This window comes from Ovis canadensis, chromosome 16 (genome assembly GCF_042477335.2).
Source record: "Ovis canadensis isolate MfBH-ARS-UI-01 breed Bighorn chromosome 16, ARS-UI_OviCan_v2, whole genome shotgun sequence".
NCBI lineage: Eukaryota > Metazoa > Chordata > Mammalia > Artiodactyla > Bovidae > Ovis > Ovis canadensis.
In genome coordinates, this window is record NC_091260.1 from 20,676,205 (window position 1) to 20,697,114 (window position 20,910).

Here is a 20,910-nt window from a genome sequence, read left to right on the forward strand (position 1 = left end):
GATCCCACCTCCTCCTTTGAGCACACTAAATCTATACCTGCGTGCGGAACAATTGTCTCTGAAAAAGACCTAAAAACTAGCTAAACAGTTCCATTACATTGGAAAACAAGATTAAGGGCCGCAGGGAGGTGAGATGCAGAGGCTGAGGTGCGGTCTTGCCCTAAGGCCCCAGCGTGACAACCCACTATCTAGATGGAACTCACAAACATCTCCCTTAGGAACAAAGGGTTTCTTTCTCACTTTTGGCACTCTAAGTTTTGAACAGCTCTTTAGACTAGTCCCTGAAACATCTGGCTTGGAAACCAATGGGACTTAGATTACCAAGATCCACAGGAAAAAACAGGGTTTTCTGTCCATGAAATTCTCCAGGCAATAATACTGGAATGGGTAGCCATTCCCTTCTGCAGGGGATCTTCCCAACCCAGGGATTAAGAACTCCAGTCTACCTGCATTGCAGGCAGATTCTTTACTGTCTCCGCCACCAAGGAAGCCCCAGAAGACTGGCTTTTAAAAGCCTTGCCCACAGCCTCCCTCTCCCCAGGGCCTGGTGCAGAAGCAGCCCTTTGAAAAGCCCACCGACTTTCTGTGAAAGAGATTCATTTGCTGATCTTAAAGCCTCAGCCTGCAGAGCTGTCGCATTCTCTTCCTGGATGGGGAAGGAGGTGCCGATAGGCGCCTCTTACTTGCCCTTCCTCCTCTCCCTTACTAAAGTTGGTGGGGTGCAATTGCTTTTTTCCCTCCTCCCACCCTCGGCCCCCTAAAGCCACTCCCCTGCACTGGCATTCCCCACTGGGTCGCCCCTGATCTTTGCAGCTGCAGCCCAGGGAGGCAGAAACAGGAATGCCACCTGTGTGTCCTCCCTCTGCCTGGCTCCAGCTTACCAGTATCCCCCAGAAAGGAGTTTATACGTTCGTCTGCTGTCCTGGTTTTTACACTGTCGTCCATCAGACACCTCCAGATCGCCTGGCTCTCTTGACCAGCTGGGCTTGTGCTCACATTCCCACAGCACTATATACATTTCACTGTAAAGTACTGACACACTTTAAAGCTGCTGACTGAGGGTCTGGGTTCCCACCAGCTGAAACCTAGCTACTGACTAAGGTTCCCTGCCACCCTTGAAGACACTGATAGGTTTCAGCACCATCTCCACCACTGGGAGCCACTAAAAACAAACAAGGCTGCTTGGACAATCCCAAAGGTTGGGAAGACAACCAAAAGCTAGGGCAGGTTTGAACAAGAAGGTTCATCTCCTATGCAAGACCAATTTTTCAAGATCAGGAGAGATGGCTGTTTCATATATTATGCAGAAACCCCACAGACTCAGGTAAAAGGAAAAAACAAAAACAGGAATGTGTTCCAAAGGAAAGAAAAAGATAAAACCTTAAGAAAAGCTTACTGAAACGGAGATAAGAAAACAAAACAGACGAGCCAAGTGAGTCTTTTCCCCTCCCCCTGGCTCCCTTTTTTTCCCCTCCACTTAAAACTCTTCTTTGACTCATCTGAGTCTTCAGTTCATCCACAGAAGAAACTGACAAATTTTTCTGGATCCCTCTATTCCTATAAGCATCTTCAGGTAGCCCCCAGTAATCCCTTTACTTCCAGTTTCTTGTGGTTTAGGATCTGTAGGTAGACACCCAAGTAGCCTTTTGACCAGAAGCCAGTTGCTTTATGGCGGAGGTGGGTACAGAAGGGCGAGGTGACAGGGTGTCCTCCTTTTGTCTAGCACTTAGCAAGCAAAATCGCTGAGACTCCCAACGCGGGCAGCAAAGAGAGAGCGTGTTCTTAAGGCAGCAGAGCGAGAAGACTGAGGAGTGCATCTCAAGTGCGCCTCCCAGAAAAGCTAGTTGGGAGGCTCGCTGGGGAGTTGGGGTATTTATGGGATAACAAATAAACATGGGGAGCATAGGGAAAGGATGGGAAAAGGTGCAGTAATCCTGGTTTTGCTCAGGTGTAACTGAGCTCCAGGGCTCTGCATGTTCTAAAATGGAGGCACTTAATACAAACAGGGTGGAGTTTTCAGCCCTTGGCTGATGAAAGGTCACAGAGCAGACACTCACGCATGCCCAGTTGGAGGGTCGTGGGCCTATCCAATCTTAACCAGCTCAGCTTCAACACAGCTGACTCCAATTCCTGAAAAATAACTTGTTTAGGCAAATCTCTTCTTGTTTAGGCTCCGTGCCTCTTGGAGGACATGCAGGATTTTTGTAGATGACCTGGATTAGTGAAGGCATGTGAAATGGATTTGAATAATGATTTGCCCAGGGTTTCAGCAGCCCTCCATCAGGTGGCTTTCTATGGCACCTGATCAAGTACCAAGTTCAGAGAGACATGTCCATATTTCCCCACAACCTGTACTAGAGTGCTTGAAAAAGGCCAAAATAGATGGATTTTTCCCTGGCTATTTTATCCAGAGGGGAGGAATTCCTTCTGCAGTGCCTCCAAATATATGTTAGATTTGTCTTTTCTTTTGTACCTCTGGACTTTTGCTTGGGTTTCCCCTCCTTGCCTGGAATGTCTTTTCCTCACCCTCTAACTCTCTACTTATCCTTCAAGCCTCAGGCATCTTCTACTTTAGGACAACTTCCTCCGTTCTACATGGACCATGCTAAGTCACTTCAGTCATGCCAGGACTCCTTGTGATCCTATGGACTGTAAGCCTGCCAGGTTCCTCTGTCCATGGGGATTCTCGAAGAAAGAATACTGGAGCAGGTTGCCATGCCCTCCTCCAGGGGATCTTCCCGACCCAGGGATCAAACATGCGTCTCCTGCAGCTCCTGCTCTACAGCCTGCTCTACAGGCTCCTTCTTTACCACTGTGCCACCAGGAAAGCCCCTTTCTAAATATTACTGGCCCCCAACATGCCCTTTCTCTGAGCTCCCATAGCAATCTGTGTATCTCTTTTCATGTGTTTGTCTTCAACAACTTGCAGGCTTGTTCATCTTTGCCTGCTTCCTAAGAGATTGTTTAGTCTTTACAGACAGTCAATAAATGTTTATTGAGCAAGTTGAATGGAAGTTTAGAGATGCAAATAAGTTAAAAGCTAACCTTATGAAGGCTTGGTCCACTCTTACTACTGGAAATCTTCAGACTCCTGACCCTTCACTGTTTCTGGCTATGCAGGTACAATCTGCCTAAGGACTGACCAATTATTAAAGGAGCTTGTGATATGATAATAATAGCCAGAATATGTTGTGATTATTATGCCTCAGGCTCTGTTATAAGCACATTGCATAATCATTTAATTCTCACAATTCCATAAGGTAATCATCCCAGTTTGTTTTTAATGAGGAAGCTTAAGACCTAGAGAGTTGAAGAGATAGGCCAAGGACACAGCCAGGAAATGGACCATCAGACTCCAGAATTGATATTCCTCTCTCATTAAGACAGAGATGGCTGAACCTTAATAATTTCAGTTTGATTCCAAGTTTGAACAGTGAGCCCTACCTAGGTCACAGAAAGGAATACCTAACTCCTTTTCATTTTTCTGTAATCCCATGATTTCACCTTGTTCACCTTCTTCATTTCATATTTTTCCTATATATACCACCACCTCTGCAGCAAGTAGTTTTAGTCTTTTCTGATTTGTGAGTGGGCTAGAAAGTGTTACAGGACTCCAACAATTATGCAGTCCTGATGAAGTACAGAGAAGCCTGGACTGCAAATAAGATGCACATGAATTTATGAAGCTTGGAAGGGACAGGGCAGAAATGCTGCTTTCTTTCTACAACAAATCTTTAAAGGGATGAAGGTTTCCTTTAAGATCTTCAGTTGGTGGGAAATGTTCTTTAAGGGCAACTTATTTATGATGCTGAGAAACAGGGTGGTCTTCTCCTAAGATGAGTGAAACTGTATTGAAGTCACAGAGTGAATTCCACTGTGAACTGAGCTCATTACATAGTGAGGATAAAGCGGAAAGGAAAAACTTATCAAGAAAGCATTGAGAGTTAGATTCAGTTGACAAGTCATAATATTAAATTTAAAAATTACCAAGAGGAACCAATGAATAGAGCTATATCAAATGATGCCAAAGCTTCCCCTGTGTGACTACCCAAAGTCCCATAGTTTGCAGGGCTTGAAAATCAACTGAGCACATGTATTTTTAAAGAACTCCATGGGGATTTTGAACATCTTTACCTATTTTCACATATGGTTATTTCCATATCCTCTGTCAGGAAAAAAAGGGAAAGATATTTATAGTTATTGGAGCAAGGATTTAGACTGAAATATCTAAAAGATTTTTATTCAAAGACTAGGAAATTCTGGAATAGACATTATTGGAGAGAGAGGGAAGATAGATTTTTTTTCTCTCTAGATGTCTGAGGAATAGAAGATGCACCTTATTTAGAAGTTCATCTTAGAGATGAAGTGACTGATTAAAATTTTAATAAGACATATCCATCTGTGAAAATTAGTCTCTGAATGTAATATGATTGTGACTAAAATTGCCAGAAGCAGTATTCAATGTCTGGGTGAATTTAGTATTTCTCCTTTATCTTCATTTTTAATAAGGGGAGGTTGTGTTTGAGTATGATGTGTATATTTTACAATGGCTCTACACAATTTAAAAATTTCAAAGTGAAAGGCTGAGGTAAAATATATTTATTGACACTGACCAAAGTATATACATATACTTCTGAAGAACAAACTGAAAACATTTCTTGGTTTATTTTCTCACAAAAGACTCCTATTACCCTGAAGGCAAGATGTGCCAATGTTCCTTTGTGGAAAAGCACATTCAGGCAGCAAGTTCCACCAAGAGGGCAGCTTTTATCCTTGAATCACTGCAGGCCAGAGGTCCTTCCGGTGAGTGGTTGTCCTTGGTGCTTCCGGAGCTAGTGGAAACAGGGCCAGGTGACAGAAGCAAGGTCATTACAAAAGCCTCACTTCAATAATAAAATTTTGTTACTGAAGTTTTACATCAAACTGACTTGTTGGGGCTCTGCCTCTGGGCTGTGTTGAAAGAGGATGACGAACTGTGACTTGAAAGACCACAAACATTAGGACCTAGAGAGTGCATCTGAATAGGCTCTGGTCCAGGTCCTAAGTGTCCAGATTGTGTCCACAGCAGAGTGGCCAGCTGGTTAGGACAGGTGCCCAGACAGGGACTCCTTGGTTGCATGGTGACTGTGACACTCACCACCGTGAGTGACCCCCTTGATGTCCCAAGACTAGCCAAGAAAAGATTTTCCCTACATCTTTCTCTGCCTTTGAGGGCCCTGAGGCCATGCTCTCTAACCAGCTGCCATGATTGTGAAAGTCTGCCCATTATATTACTCTTTCCATCCAAAGTGCTTCATCTCGATTGTAAGAGGCATTCCAAAAACCAGATGACCCAGTAGAGAACACTATGAGGGATTCCACTCTAGGGTTCCAATAACTTTGAAATTTTTCCTGCTTATCTAAAGTCAATTTCTCCTCCAGAAATCTGAAATTAGGTATGATAAGTTAATGATGATACACAGTTGTTTCAATAATTTAATTATTAGACTCATGCCCCTCAAATAAACCTGCACAAAATATTAAACATTACTTCTAAAGTAGTTTGGACAGTCACACACATCAAGAAAGGAAAAAAAAAAATCTCCCCAAAATGCCAGTATGTTGTCTCATTTGGAAAAATAACAACACAATTAGAGGTAAACAATATTTTCTTCTGCTCCATTTCCAGTTTCTCCATCTTGTCTGGTCACTCTCTGTAGATTTAGCTTTTCTTCTGCCATAAACGTCTGCAGCTGAGGGCCACGTGGATTTGAGTCATGGAGGAGTGGGTATGCAGTCTGAGAGATGTTCAAATCTGCAACAGACAGACAGCACAGGTCACAGGAGAGTCAGGTTGAGACCCACAAGGCAGGTGACACTGTGAATCAGAGACGGAGCCCTCAAAGGCTGGGCAATGCCATGCCCACAGAGCCAGCCATGGAGAGAATGGCGGAGTCCCATGAGAAAGGAACAAAGCAGATATCTAGCGATTTAATCATTAAAATCTTTGGTTGGGTGTACATACATCTCCCGAGGCTAAAAAACAACCTTTACAAAATACTCCCAGTAAAATGTGAAACAAATAAAGACTTGTCACCATTTGCAAGCTGATCAAACACCACACCTGCTAAGAAAGGGGTCCCAGGTATTTTTGAAAATGAGTTCAATGTCCTAGAAATACAGTATCTACTCTGGCTATGTGCAATAAGCCATATTTGCCTCTGCAAGAATCTTCCCTCAGAGTATCTCAAAGTCAAGAACTGACTGGAAGACTCAAATAATGTACCTGGGATTTTCCTGATGTGGGGTGAGAGGCAGGGAGAAAGGGCATGAAGGACTGAGACCCTGCAGCCTCACCAGTATGCAAATCTGTTAACACCCCACGAATCACTTAGCAAGAGTAGCCAGGTTCCTGGGGAAAATTCTTTCAATATCAACTCTGACTGGGTTTGTTATTTTTCTGGTTACCTAGCAACAGCAGGGCATAATCTATTTTCCCCTTTTCTGATTAAACTCTCTCATACATGGTTTAAAGGGAAGGCAAAGAGGGGGACGGTGGGGGAGTGATTTGAAAAAAATAAAAGCAAAACTCTTGCTACAAACCATGTTCTGTGGATTGCTCCACTGACCACCCTCCCTGAAGCTTGACCATGTGGCAAAATTACAAATAACTAGTTTCAAGAGGAACAAAAAGCAGAGTATATATGGAAACCCAGGTGGGGAGAATGCAGAGCCCTGAGGCCCACCTGTTCTTTTTTCAGCCGCTAACAAGAGGTCATTATAATCCTTGCCACATTTTACTGAAAGCCTCTATTATTTACATGGATACACATAACTGCCACTATTCTGATGACAAAAATGCTTGTAATTTTTACCCTCCTGACAAGGATCTTTGGTTATTAGAGAAAGCAGGAAGCAAGGCCTGGCTGGAATGAAGAGCTAAATGTCCTCACAAGGCTCCATCTTCAGGGAGGCGGCTTCCTTTGCTACACCTCCTTTTCTCACTTCTAACAGGAGGCAGAGCCAACAGACAGGGGAAGCCAGGGCCACAGGAAGTAGACACAGGTCACCTGGAGGAGCTGACCTTTGCCTCCAGGCCAGCTGAGGAGGATCCTGGGGGGAGGTGGAAGGAGAAGAGGGGAAGGGGGAGGGAAGGGAGGAGGAGGGAAGGAGGGGCAGGGAGGGGTTGGAGAAAGGAGGGGAGACTGCACTCCACAGCTCTGTCCAAAGGTTCAGGCCATTCCTGACTCTAGGTATCAATGGGACACAAAGAAAACGATCCATTTACATTGAGGTGACTCGATTCTCCTGACCTTGATTCCAAATCCTGTACCTCAAATACAGGGTATTCACTCACTACTTAAAACATAACTACTGAAAATACCTCTAAATCCACCCTGTGTACAGGGTAGAGGAGCTGTTCCAGGCTGTTTACAGTCATCATCCCCTTAAGCCTCCAAATGTCATCACCCACAATTTACAGATTGGGAAACTGAGGCTCAGACTAGTTAACTTCTTGCCCATCATGTGGCTAAAGGAAGTAATCCAGACTGGAACCCAGAGGTCCACTGCCCCATGTTCATCTGCTCAAGATTCTCACGGTCCCCATTCCTCATTGTGCTGGAAATGACCTGACAATCTTTGCTGAATTAAGACACCCTGGATGTTAAATGTGTAATCTCCCTAAGGACCATATTTTGAAGAGTCACTTACCAAAAAAAAAAGAAAGAAGAAAGAAAGAAAAACACATTCTGAGCTCCTCAAAACTGACATAGTAATTATTATAAAATTAGGGACCTCTCTCATTTAATCAAGTAAACCCCAGGCAATGAGTTCACTACCAGGGCAATATAAATCAACCTAGAATGTTCTTCCTCCTATGCCTGTCTGAGGTCATCACACATTTTCACAATGTCAGCTCCTGGTCCCAGCCCTTAAAACCATTTCACCTCTAAAAATAAATATTCCAGTTAAACTTCTGATGGTGACTGCAAGGAGATCCAACCAGTCCATTCTGAAGGAGATCAGCCCTGGGATTTCTTTGGAGGGAATGATGCTGAAGCTGAAACTCCAGTACTTTGGCCACCTCATGCCAAGAGCTGACTCATTGGAAAAGACTCTGATGCTGGGAGGGATTGGGGGCAGGAGGAGAAGGGGACGACAGAGGATGAGATGGCTGGGTGGCATCACAGACTCAATGGACGTGAGTCCAAGTGAACTCCGGGAGTTGGTGATGGACAGGGAGGCCTGGCATGCTGCGATTCATGGGGTCGCAAAGAGTCAGACATGACTGAGCGACTGAACTGAACTGAACTGTTGTACATTATATACAACCTAAAAAACAAAAACACACCTCAAAACTTGCACCTAGCAGATACTGACAGATTAGAGAACAGTTCACTTAGGCCACACACCACAGCACTGTCTCCTGGCCCACAGAAGGCGCAGTCAGGGCACAAGAGGCACTACATGGAGGATGGACAATCATCCATTGAACGAGCCAGCTGGGAAGTGCTGGCTGACAAATGTGGCACAGCAGGGCACAACGGAAGCCCTTAGTCCATATACGTTTCCCTCTCGGGTACGGAACATGCAGCAAAGAATCCAAAACACTGGTGAGTCTAGGTTTCTGGGAAGTCCCCATCATGGTTTCAAGAGAAGACTTGTTCGAAAAGAGCCAAAGAACCAAATCCATATCAGAAAGAATTCTTTTATCTGAAATTGTAGGCTCCAGTTCAGGAAGACAGAGAACAAAGAATAAATATGGGTGGTGGGAGGGAGATTTTTTTCATTTGTGAGTAAAGGGGGTATAGAGGTATTTTTCATCAGAACTTTTTCAAGTAAGAATAAAAATACAGGAAAAAACTTCTGGACCCTAAAGTGAATGAATGGCCCACGTTGAAATCCCAGACGTATTAAGGTTATGCTGTATATCACCTGGAGGGGAACTCAATTTCCTTCTTCATGTTCCTTCTTGGTTTCTACCTGAACTATTTAGGCAAGGTCAGACAGTCTGTCTTTGAAATTAGAAACCATGCTATGGTTTCTGATTTTATTACTCCATTTCAACCCTGAAAGAATCCTAGCCCAGCAATTGTATATTTCTCAAGGTCAGCCACCTTTTTCCACACGTTCCACCCTAGAGAGTATGATCACCATACAGAACCCTAAACTGAAAAAACATTTGTTAAAGTAAAACCACTCTGATTCAGAAAGCAGGATTCTTGGGGAGTAGAATTAACCATTCAGTTTTATTTGTGATCAAAATGCCTATAAATTACTGGAAATAGAAATAAATACTTCATTTTTTTAACTAAGCAGAGAAATATTAATACAATCATAATTTAGTCAACTAAAAACCAAACGCTATTATGATGAAATAAAACATCAAACTCTAAAGAACATTTTAATCTATACAACTGTCTCTCTTCGATGACATAAAAGAAATAATTTGATCCTTATCATACCTCTGGAAACTCAACAGAGTGAACATTCAGTCAGTTCAGTTCAGTCACTCAGTCATGTATAACTCTTTGCAACCCCATGGGTTGCAGCATGCCAGGCCTCCCTGTCAATCACCAACTCCTGGAGTTTACCCAAACTCATGTCCATTGAGTCGGTGATATCCAACCATCTCATCCTCTGTTGTCCCCTTCTCCTCCTGCTTTCAATCTTGCCCAGCATCAGGGTCTTTTCTAAGGAGTCAGTTCTTCACATCAGGTGGCCAAAGTATTGGAGTTTCAGCTTCAACATCAGTCCTTCCAATGACTATTCAGGACTTATTTTCTTTAGGATGGACTGGTTGGATCTCCTTGCAGTCCAAGGGTCTCTCAAGAGTCTTCTACAACACCACAATTCAAAAGCATCAATTCTTCAGCACTCAGCTTTCTTTATAGTCCAACTCTCACATCCATACATGACCACTGGAAAAACCATAGCTTTGACTAGACGGACCTTTGTTGGCAAAGATATGTCTCTGCTTTTTAATATGCTAAGTTGGTAATAGCTTTTCTTCCAAAGAGCAAGTATCTTTTAATTTCATGGCTGCAGTCATCATCTGCAGTGATTTTGGAGCCCCCCAAAATAAAGTCTGTTTCCATTGTTTGCCCATCTATTTGCCATGAAGTGATGACACCGGATGCCATGATCTTAGTTTTCTGAATGCTGAGTCTTAAGCCAACTTTTTCACTCTCCTCTTTCACTTTCAACAAGAGGCTCTTTAGTTCTTCACTTTCTGCCATAAGGGTGGTGTCATCTGTGTATCTGAGGTTACTGATACTTCTCCCAGCAATCTTGATTTCAGGTTGTGCTTCATCCAGCCCGGCATTCTGCATGATGTATTCTGCATATAAGTTAAATAAGCAGAGTGACAATATACAGCCTTGACATACTCCTTTCCCAATTTGGAACCAGTTCTAACTGTTGCTTCTTGACCTGCCTACAGATTTCTCAAGAGGCAGGCAAGATGGTCTGGTATTCTCATCTCTTTCAGAATTTTCCATAGTTTGTGGTGATCCACACAAAGGCTTTGGTGTAGTCAATAAAGCAGAAGTAGATGTTTTTCTGGAACTCTCTTGCTTTCTTGATGATCCAACTGATGTTGGCAATGTGATATCTGGTTCTTCTGCCTTTTATAAATCCAGCTTGAACATCTGGAAGTTCACAGTTTACGTATTGCTGAAGCCTGGCTTGGAGAATTTTGAGCATTACTTTGTTAGCGTGTGAGATGAGTGTAATTGCGCAGTACTTTGAGCATTCTTTGGCACTGCCTTTCTTTGCGATTGGAATGAAAACTGACCTTTTCCAGTCCTGTGGCCACTGCTGAGTTTTCCAAACAATGAATGAACATTATTAACCTTAAAATAAGAACAAATAAGCTGAAATACATCAAAGTCTAGCTAAACTAAGTGAAGGAGTACCATCTTGGTATATGGGCTTCCCTGGTAGATCAGCTGGTAAAGAATCTGCCTGTAATGAAGGATACCTGGGTTCGATCCCCAGGTTGGGAAGATCCCCTGGAGGAGGGCATGGCAATCCACTCCGGTATTCTTGCCTGGAGAATCCCCATGGACAGAGGAGCCTGGTGGGCTACAGTCCATGGGGTTACAAAGAGTCTAAGCACAACAAAACTGAGCACACATATGGTTTTTTCCTATTTCGCTGAAATTTTCTTCATAGCCTAAAACTTCATCCTTCACAAGAAATTTCCTTAGACTTCTTGTAGGGTCTATGTCAGTCTTCTCATGAAGTTTCTAAAAATTATAAATGCCCACATTTTGGCAGGTTCTATCCCCTTTGTCTTATGGGTGGGAAGCAGAAAATGCCCAGGCCATTGGGCTGCAAGATGCGCTGATACTCAGAGACAGTTCTTCAAACCCCCGCCCCCCATTTTTAGCCCTTTGTTGCAACCTGTTGGTTGACATTTGAAGTAATCATTTTCACTCCGCTCACCTGCTATTGGAATTTCAAACTATTAAGGAAGAGAACATGGGATCCGGGATGACATACAACCTTAGGAATCAGCTCCTGAAAAGTTGACACAAGCCGGAAGGAAATCCAGCCTTCCCTCCAACAGTCCTTCATTATCATTGTTCTGTTGAGCCCACAGGATAATCAGTTATTTTCAAGACCAGACAGTAATGTCAAGGTGTAAAATGCAATCATGTCTCACACTGGAAATGAATGAAGTGCTTCCCAAGCTGAGACATGAGATCTTTTACAGCACAAGGTAAAATGTAACCTTGGGCAAGTCACTTCTGCTCTCTGGACTTCAGTTCATGAAGGAAGGAACCAAAATCATTCAGACCTCTTAAACTTCTTATATTGTGGGAGAATTTTTTTCATATGTGTTTTGGCTCAGTAATGCACCAAATACTATTCTAGAATTGCAACAAATGGATGCATTTCTCAACTGCTTTTTGCTCAAGGAATACAAATTTATTACCTTAAGTTGCATTTAAAAGAATGTTTTTAGGGTAATTTCCAGACCTATGTCCCATCCTTCTACTTTTAATCTTCCTAACAACATGTATTTGATTTGAGCACAAATAGCCCTCAGAGTACAGTATTTGGAAAGCTGCCTCACAAGTGGAAGAGAAGGTCCACGGTCAAATTTTACATTTGATCTTCCCTTCTATGAACAGCAAACCTAAGAGTAATTCGTCATAAAGAACAGAGTTGTCTATTGTTTTAAAATATTTAATGCAAGTAGTCTTTGCCTTTTTCTGGATTTTCTGAACAGAAGAGCATTTTAAATCCTGATAATTTTTAAAGACAAGCTTTGTTTCAACTTAAAAGCACCAGTATAACTTCCGTCATAAACATTAACTCTCTAGGTCTGAATTTAGCTTCCCATTACCTGTCGGCCAGGCAGCCAGCAGCCCAGTGCTACAAAAGCATGTTGAATCAATATTGGGATCATTGGTGATGCCATGTCAGCTTTCTTGTGTCTTATCCCATTCCATTCTCCAACAAGACTCACAAAACAGAGTTTCATGTCCTCTGGGTCTTGGCTCCATTCTTATTTATTTTAATGAAGTGTTTTGAATTATACTCCTTATTACTGTATCCCTTGCATGTGTTCCTAAAATCAAAATTCACACTTTCCTAGAATAACACCACTTCAAAAAGAATTGTGATTCATGTTCCAAGTCTGTTCCAATAATAAGCTGTATTCCCCATTTATGATCAATTCATGCGTGTACTGCAAAACATTTAAAAAATTGTTTCCTGATGGCATTACTGGCAATTACTATTTTTTTCTCATGAGCACTAATGCACAGCATTTTCCTTCTAATGGAAAACACTTATTGTACAAAACTCAAGGTGTCCTCAGAGTCGAAGAAAATTGGTCTCTCTCACTAATTGTGCTCAACTGCATTTCCCATAGCGAGCCACAAACAACATGTAGGCATCTGGCATAAAAACCAATCTGGAGCTGACATCTGAAGGCAAAGACCCAACGAGTACTATGATTCCCTTTATTACTCCTATACCAATACTGCACCTGAAATAAAATAACTGAAGTGTGCTCTGGGAGGGGAGTGTGTGCACATGAATGCGTGTGGTGTATATGTGTTAATTTGTAATCTAAGAAAGCAAACTGAAAAAGTTTTAAGTTGTGACTGTTAGAGTTGGGCTTTATTTTCTTACCGATAATTAACATATTAGGAACTATCTAAGTTAGTTATGTAGATAAGACTAACAAGAAACACAGCAACTGAAGCAATCGATGTAATGAAGATAAAACCGTATTAACACAAGATGCGTTATGGTATGTCAGCTCTCTGTGTGAACTTTGCTTTGCTCTTAGCCTTGAAGGGTGCCCATGTTACCGAGTCATGACCTTAACATCAGAAAGCCTCACAGGAGGATGGGACAAGCGCCTCCACCTTCCCCTCTTCTTTGAGATGCATCTCCAGGTGGGTTTCTCTAATCGGGATACTAATAGGTATTACTGATAAAAGAATATAGTGATCAAGCAAGTTGATGAAACTCTGGGTTAATCAAGTTTCTTTACTGACAGATTCCTCAGAGCTTCAATAGGCTCACCTGTATTATAAATTTCTAAGAGGGAAAAACTGTATGTGGCAGGCCCCGAACTCGGGGAGATTTTTCTCACAGTGTACTTCGCAGTGCTGTGTTCTGCGCAGCACAGTTGGGGGAAGAGTGTACTAGAGAGTAGTAAGTCTATTATAGACCAAGGAAGGAAAAGACAATAAATGTCCAACATGCCAAGATAAATCAGGGGTGGGAAGCTGCAAATAGGTGAGATTTTCCAAATTCAGAAACTCGGAACCCTGTACATAATGTCTGTTTGAGGACTCAATCATCATCAACAGTTCCTAGAAGCGTTTGGAAAAGAGCTGATGGGGAACGTTTTAATGGATAGATCAAGCTGGCAGCACCTGAACCCATGCGTCAATCTTAATCAGAAAAACAGATATAGCAAGCCTCCTGATAGGATGCAAGAGGAAATATTCAACATATGCAATATAGGAAGTAGACAACTCCATCTATGAAGATATTTTTCATGTCAAAAAATAAAGATTGTATCTAGTCAAGTATCCAATATCTATTCTCAACTACCAGTTTATAGACAGGAAATACAGGGACAGAAGATTATGTTAAGTGACACCACAGGGATGCAGTCAGCAAAACCCAGAACATAGCAAGTTCTTCAGAAAATACAACTTTTTCAGAAAAAAAAGTCTTTTCAGCAAATAAATAACCCAGTCTTTTCAATAAATTGTAAGATTTTCTTTTTAAGGTGAGGGAACTTTAGATTAAAAGAGACTTGAAAGATATACAAACCAGATGCAATATATACAATTATTTGGATCCCAATTCAAAGGGAAAAAATTGAGACAATCAGAGAAATTCAAGTACTCAGAGTATGATTTTAGGTAAAAAATGTTAAAAATTTTTAAGGTGTAATAATGAAACTGCAGTGACACTTAAAAAGAGAAAGAATGAGTATATATCTTCTGGAGAAAGATACTCAAGTATTTTTAGATGAAATGATAGGAAGTCCTGGATTTGCTTAAGATAACCTAATATGAGAGGACAGAGAAAAGGTCATCAATGAACCAGACTGGCTGTCGGTAATTATTAATTCATTAAACGATTCTCTCTACTTTTGTATTTGTTTCATGATCAATTTTTTTAAAGTCCATAGTCTTTCAAGAAAATGTTAGTTGCTCAGTCATGTCTGAGTCTTTGCCACCACATGGACTGTAGGGCTACAGGAGGCTCCAGGCTCCTCTGTCCATGGTTTTCTCTAGGCAAGAATATTGGAGTGGGTAGCCATTCCCTTCTCCAGGGGATCTTCCCAACTCAGCCATCAAACCTGGGTCTCCTGTATTGCAGGCAGATTGTTTACTGGCTAACCCACCAGGGAAGCCCATATACTTATATTATAAAGGGGTCTCTGTTATTCTAATAGCATAGCTTCATATATCTGATATAAACAGAATACTATGGCAATAAATTAGATGCCTCTTTTGGATGTGAAATATGTCTAAATCGATTTTATTACAACTGTATGACAAGTCATTGGCAAGTGCTGTGTAGGGGTTTATATCTATTTAGAAAGATAAACAATTTCTATGTACGTGTTCCATAAAACAGATGAGGTTCATTTGAGTTTAACAGCTCCCTATAAAAAATAATACAGATTCAGATATGGCCTTCACTCCTGTCTAGAAAATCTAACATCTCCTAGTGAAATATAATTCAGAAAAGATTTCATTTTATTTCCTTGGTCCATTTGTCCATGGCAATAATTGATAAGGTTCATTTGGAATTTGGATTCCTATTCTTTAGCCTTCTGAAAATTAAAAAGCTTAATTAAAAAAAAAATTAATTTAAGAGTTAAAAATTAAAAAGCAATATTTTTTAAGAAATAGGAACTAAAAGTTGTACATCTAGTCCAACAATATCAAAGTTAATTTCAGTTCCTAATGACAGTAGATGTCAATATATATTGTCAAATGAATTAATGAATTCGTGAATACCTTATTCAAAAATTCTGTCTACTCTAATTAGATTTGTGGGAATCACCAATTTGGAATTCTTATATTTAGAAAATACCTTACAATTTCATTTATTCTAATCCTCATCTTCTCAGTAGGAATCAAGTTGAAAATGGAATCATGATAGAACTGCATAATAGAACTTCTCTCTTGAAGCCACTAACATTATTTGACTTTGAGTCAAACATTCAATGCAATTCAAAACTTGACACCAATCCAAAATGGTAGGTATGCCATGGAATATGGAAAAGAGAGCCTAAAACAGAGGCAAACCTAACTTGAAAACAAAACACAACTCAGGAACACAAGAAGCTGAACACAAGAAAGCATCCAAACACCACAATAAACAATCTTTAAAAATGTATTTTAAAAATATTTCAGCCACCAAGTAAATAAGTTTCCATAAAATAGGAACTATAACAGAACAAGAAAAAACTCCTAGAAATTAAAAATTTGCTAGCTGATTTTTTTTTGTAATCAATGAAATATTAGGAGGTTAAGGGCAAGAAAATCTCTCAGGAAGTAGAACAAGAACATGAAGAAATGGAAATGAATGGAAAAAACAAAACAGAAAAATCAGAGGCTCTAAGAGATTTAATTTATAACCAGAAAGAGTTCCAGTAAGATAAATCTGAAGACTAGCCCAGTTTTTTAAGGAAGAAAATGTCACAGATTCAAAGGAAATAACAGTATATTTCTCAACTGAAAGAACCTAATGAGTAACTAGTAAAAATGATTTTAATAAAAGACTACACTACAGCATATTATAAAATTCATCCAGGAATGAATAAAGTGATCATTCTAGAGACTCCCAAAGCACAAGCAGGTTATAAATTAAGGATTAGGAATCAGAAAGGCATTAGACTTTTCAACAGCAATGCTGAGAAGTAGAAAAATCATATCCTTCAGAATTCTGAAGGAAAATGATTTTGATCTAGAATTCTAAGCCCAGATATACTATAAAAACCAAGTGTAAAAGTAGCAAAAATAAATAAATGAAATGAAAGATACATTTTATGCTTTTAATTGGTTCATTTCATGTGACAGTAAGTGAATTATCACTTAGTAACAGATATCAGCAAAAGAATAGGAATTTACCATTAAAAGAAGAGTGAAACAGAAACTACAATGAAAAAAAAAGACATTTCAACTAATGTGGAAACAATGTTTTCATTATTAAATCTTTTCTAAGAAAGACTTAGAAATATGCTCCATCAGATAAAGGTGTGTCTTAATATGCCATAAAAGAGAGAGGATGGGAATGAGAGCAATAGAATCCAACAGAGGAGAGATGAGAAGAGATGTCCCAAGTGATGGCTATCAATACACTCCCGGCTGGGAGGGCAACTGGGTTTATTAGAATGAGAGGACAGAGGATTCTGGAAGGGGAATTTGCAGGAGGGACAATGAAGCTGATAGATTTTGGAATGTGTTGAATGTATTTAAAATAATATTGATGGGTTATTGAGAGAAGTATAGGAATCCTGGAGGTAGGGAAAAAAACTAAGCAAATGAAAAAATAAGGCAGATGGTGAAAGTATCAGTAGGGTAGAACAGTCAATAATATTATTTTTGGTAGCTTCTGCTCATACAGGTGATTCTTCTCCATCTGACAAAGCTCACATCTCACAAATGTCCTTTTCCAATCTTAAATGTCCAGATGTAACTATATTTATAATTTCTTGAAAACTACTTCTTAAAAGAACAAAATACATTTAGTCTATTCAAAAAGAATTAATGTGTCTATATAATTAAGATTGGGGTCTTTTGAAATTCTAATACCTGTTGTTGGAAAAAAACTTTATGATCAGGCACTCAGAGAGGCAGAAACATAAATATAAAAAAGGTGCTAAGTTTCACTGGTAATTAGGGAAGTAGAAATTGAAAGAAAGGGGTTGCAGGCATGCCTAAGTCGCTTGAGTTATGTCCAACTCTTTGCAACCCTACAGACAGTAGCCCACCAGGCTCCTCTGTCCATGAGATTCTCCAGGCAAGAATAGTGGAGTGGGTTGCCATGCCCTCCTCCAGGGGATCTTCCTGACCCGGGATCGAACCCCTGTCTCCTGTATTGCAAATAGATTTTTACCGCTGAGCCAATGGAAAAGCCGAGAAAACCATGAGATAAGGAATTGCTGTTGTTTTAAGTCACCAGTTTATACATATAGAGAAGCTCTATACAGTCAGCAAAAACAAGACAGGGAGCTGACTGTGGCTCAGATCGTGAACTCCTTATTGCCAAATTCAGACTTAAATTGAAGAAAGTAGCAAAAACCACTAGACCATTCAGATATGACCTAAATCAAACCCCTTACGATTATACAGTGGAAGTGAGAAATAGACTCAAGGGATTAGATCTGATAGGCAGAGTGCCTGATGAACTATGGACAAAAGTTCATGACATGGTACAGGAGACAGGGATCAAGACCATCCACATGGAAAAGAAATGCAAAAAAGCAAAATGCCTGTCTGAGGAGGCCTTAAAATACCTGTGAAAAGAAGAGAAGCGAAAAGCAAAGGAGAAAAGGGAAGATAAACCCATTTGAATGCATACTTCCAAAGAATAGCAAGGAGAGATAAGAAAGACTTCCTCAGTGATCAGTGCAAAGAAATAGAGGGAAACAACAGAATGGGAAAGACTAGAGATCTCTTCAAGAAAATTAGAGATACCAAGGGAACATTTCATGCAAAGATGGGCTTTTGTTTGTATGGACCTAACAAAAGCAAAAGATATTAAGAAGAGGTGGCAAGAATACACAGACAAACTATATAAAAAAGATCTTCACGACCCAGATAATCAAGATGGTGTGATCACTCACCTAGAGCCAGACATCCTGGAATGTGAAGTCAAGTGGGCCTTAGGAAGCAGCACTATGAGCAAAGCTAGTGGAGGTGATGGAATTCCAGTTGAGCTATTTCAAATCCTAAAAGATGATGCTTTGAAAGTATTGCACTCAATATGCCAGCAAATTTGGAAAACTCAGCAGTGGCCACAGGACTGGAAAAGGTCAGTTTTCATTCCAATCCCAAAGAAAGGCAATGCCAAAGAATGTTCAAACTACTGCACAATTGCGCTCATCTCACATGCTAGTAAAGTAATGCTCAAAATTCTCCAAGCCAGGCTTCAACAGTACGTGAACCGTGAACTTCCAGATGTTCAAGCTGATTTTCGAAAAGGCAGAGGAACCAGAGATCAGATTGCCAACATCTGCTGGATCATCGAAAAAGCAAGACAGTTCCATAAAAACATCTACTTCTGCTTTATTGAGTATTACAAAGTCTTTGACTGTGTGGATCACCACAAACTGTGGAAAATTTTGAAAGAGATGGGAATATCAGACCACCTTCCCTGCCTCTTGAGAAATATGTATGCAGGTCAAGAAGCAACAGTTAGAACTGGACACGGAACAACAGACTGGAAAAGGAGTACGCCAAGGCTGTATAACGTCACCCTGCTTATTTAACTTATATGCAAAGTACATCATGAGAAACATTGGGCTGGATGAAGCACAAGCTGGAATCAAGATTTCCAGGAGAAATGTCCATAACTTCAGATATGCAGATGACACCACCGTTATGGCAGAAAGTGAAGAACTGAAGAGCCACTTGATGAAAGTGAAAGAGGAAAGAGAAAAAGTTGGCTTAAAGCTCAACATTCAGAAAACTAAGATCACATCATCCGGTCCCATCCCTTCATGGGAAATAGATGGGGAAACAGTGGAAACAATGGCTGACTTTATTTTGGGGGGCTCCAATCACTGCAGATGGTGACTGCAGCCATGAAATTACAAGACACTTACTCCTTGGAAGAAAAGTTATGACCAACCTAGACAGTATATTCAAAAGCAGAGACATTACTTTGCCAACAAAGGTCCATCTAGACAAGGCTATGGTTTTTCCAGTAGTCATGTGTTGATGTGAGATTTAAGAAAGCTGAGTGCTGAAGAATTGATGCTTTTGAACTGTGGTGTTGGAGAAGACTCTTGAAAGTCCCCTGGACTGCAAGGAGATCCAACCAGTCCATCCTAAAGGAAATCAGTCCTGAATATTCATTGGAAGTACTGATGCTAAAGCTGAAACTCCAATACTTTGGCCACCTGATGCGAAGAACTGACTCATTTGAAAAGACCCTGATGCTGGGAAAGATTGAAAGTGGAAGGAGAAGCGATGATAGAGGATGAGATGGATGGCATCACCAACTTAATGGACACGAGTTTGAGTAAATGCCAGGAGTTGGTGATAGACAGGGAGGCCTGGCGTGCTATAGTCCATGGGGTTGCAAAGAGTCGGGCACAACTGAGAGACTGAACTGAAGTTTATGATAATCCATTTCAGCAGACCTAGAAAATACTAAGACACTCTAAATCACACTTTGTGAACCACTGATCAAAATTACCAGCTTCCTGGGTGGCTCAGCAGTAAAGAATCCCCCTGCAATGCAGGAACTGCAGGAGATGTGGTTTGACCCCTAGGTCAGGAAGATCCCCTGGAGAAGGGCACAACAACTTCCTAGTATTCTTTCAACCTACTTCTCCTGGGTCTCCTGCACTGGCAGGCGGGTTACCATTTACCACTGGCGCTACCTGGGAAACCCAAGAAAGGGGATACCTATTCTATACCCATGGTACCAGGCAATATTTAGAAACCTAACAATACTGTGTGTTGGGGAAAATCTGGAGAAACTGGACCTCTCGTATTTTGCTGCTGAGAGTGATACTACATACAATTTTAGAGAGAAATCAGCAACACCCAGCAAAATCAAAGACATCCCTACCACTTACAGGTGTTCATAATCTACATAAACTCTCACTCATGTGCACAAGGAGACATGCATATAAGGATGTTTACTGACAATCACTTGTAATTTAGAAAAACTGGAAATATCCTAATGGCTCATTAGGTGGGTCATGAATAGGGCTTCCCAGAAGGTCCTCTGGAGTAGGAAATGGCAACCCACTCCAGTATTCTAGCCTGGAAAACTCCATGGACCGAGGAGCCTGGTGGACTTCAGTCCATGGGATAGCAGAATCAGATATAAGTGAGCACAAAGGCACAGGGTAATGAATATGCGGGTGTTTATCCACATAATGGGATAGCATACAACATTTTAAAATTAACTCTTTGTGCTACCTGTATGAAGATGCACTGAGTGAAAAAAAGTAAGTTGTAAAGAGACATACATACACATATACATGAGGGGAGAGGGTAAAGATGGAGAACAGGCTCTTTTTATACCATCACTACATATATATGTATCCATAAACAAGATATATATTTTTGTTTTCTAAGCTGAAACTCCAATACTTTGGCCACCTGATGCGAAGAGCTGATTCATTTGAAAAGACCCTGATGCTGGGAAAGATTGAGGGCAGGAGGACAAGGGGATGACAGAGGATGAGAT

The 20,910-nt window shown here is 40.8% G+C and overlaps 1 protein-coding gene across 6 annotated transcripts in view; it reads right to left on the bottom strand.

Annotated features, from left to right (window-relative positions):
* Positions 1-4,584: 4,584 nt before the first annotated feature.
* The window catches only part of ARHGEF28 (Rho guanine nucleotide exchange factor 28), a 346,403-nt gene continuing 330,077 nt past the window's right edge, over positions 4,585-20,910 (bottom strand). For all 6 annotated transcript variants that reach the window (XM_069556181.1, XM_069556182.1, XM_069556185.1 and 3 more), the window contains one exon: positions 4,585-5,794. In XM_069556181.1, the coding sequence (XP_069412282.1) occupies positions 5,631-5,794 (164 nt within the window). In that variant the 3' untranslated portion in view covers positions 4,585-5,630. The remainder of the gene's footprint in view (positions 5,795-20,910) is intronic.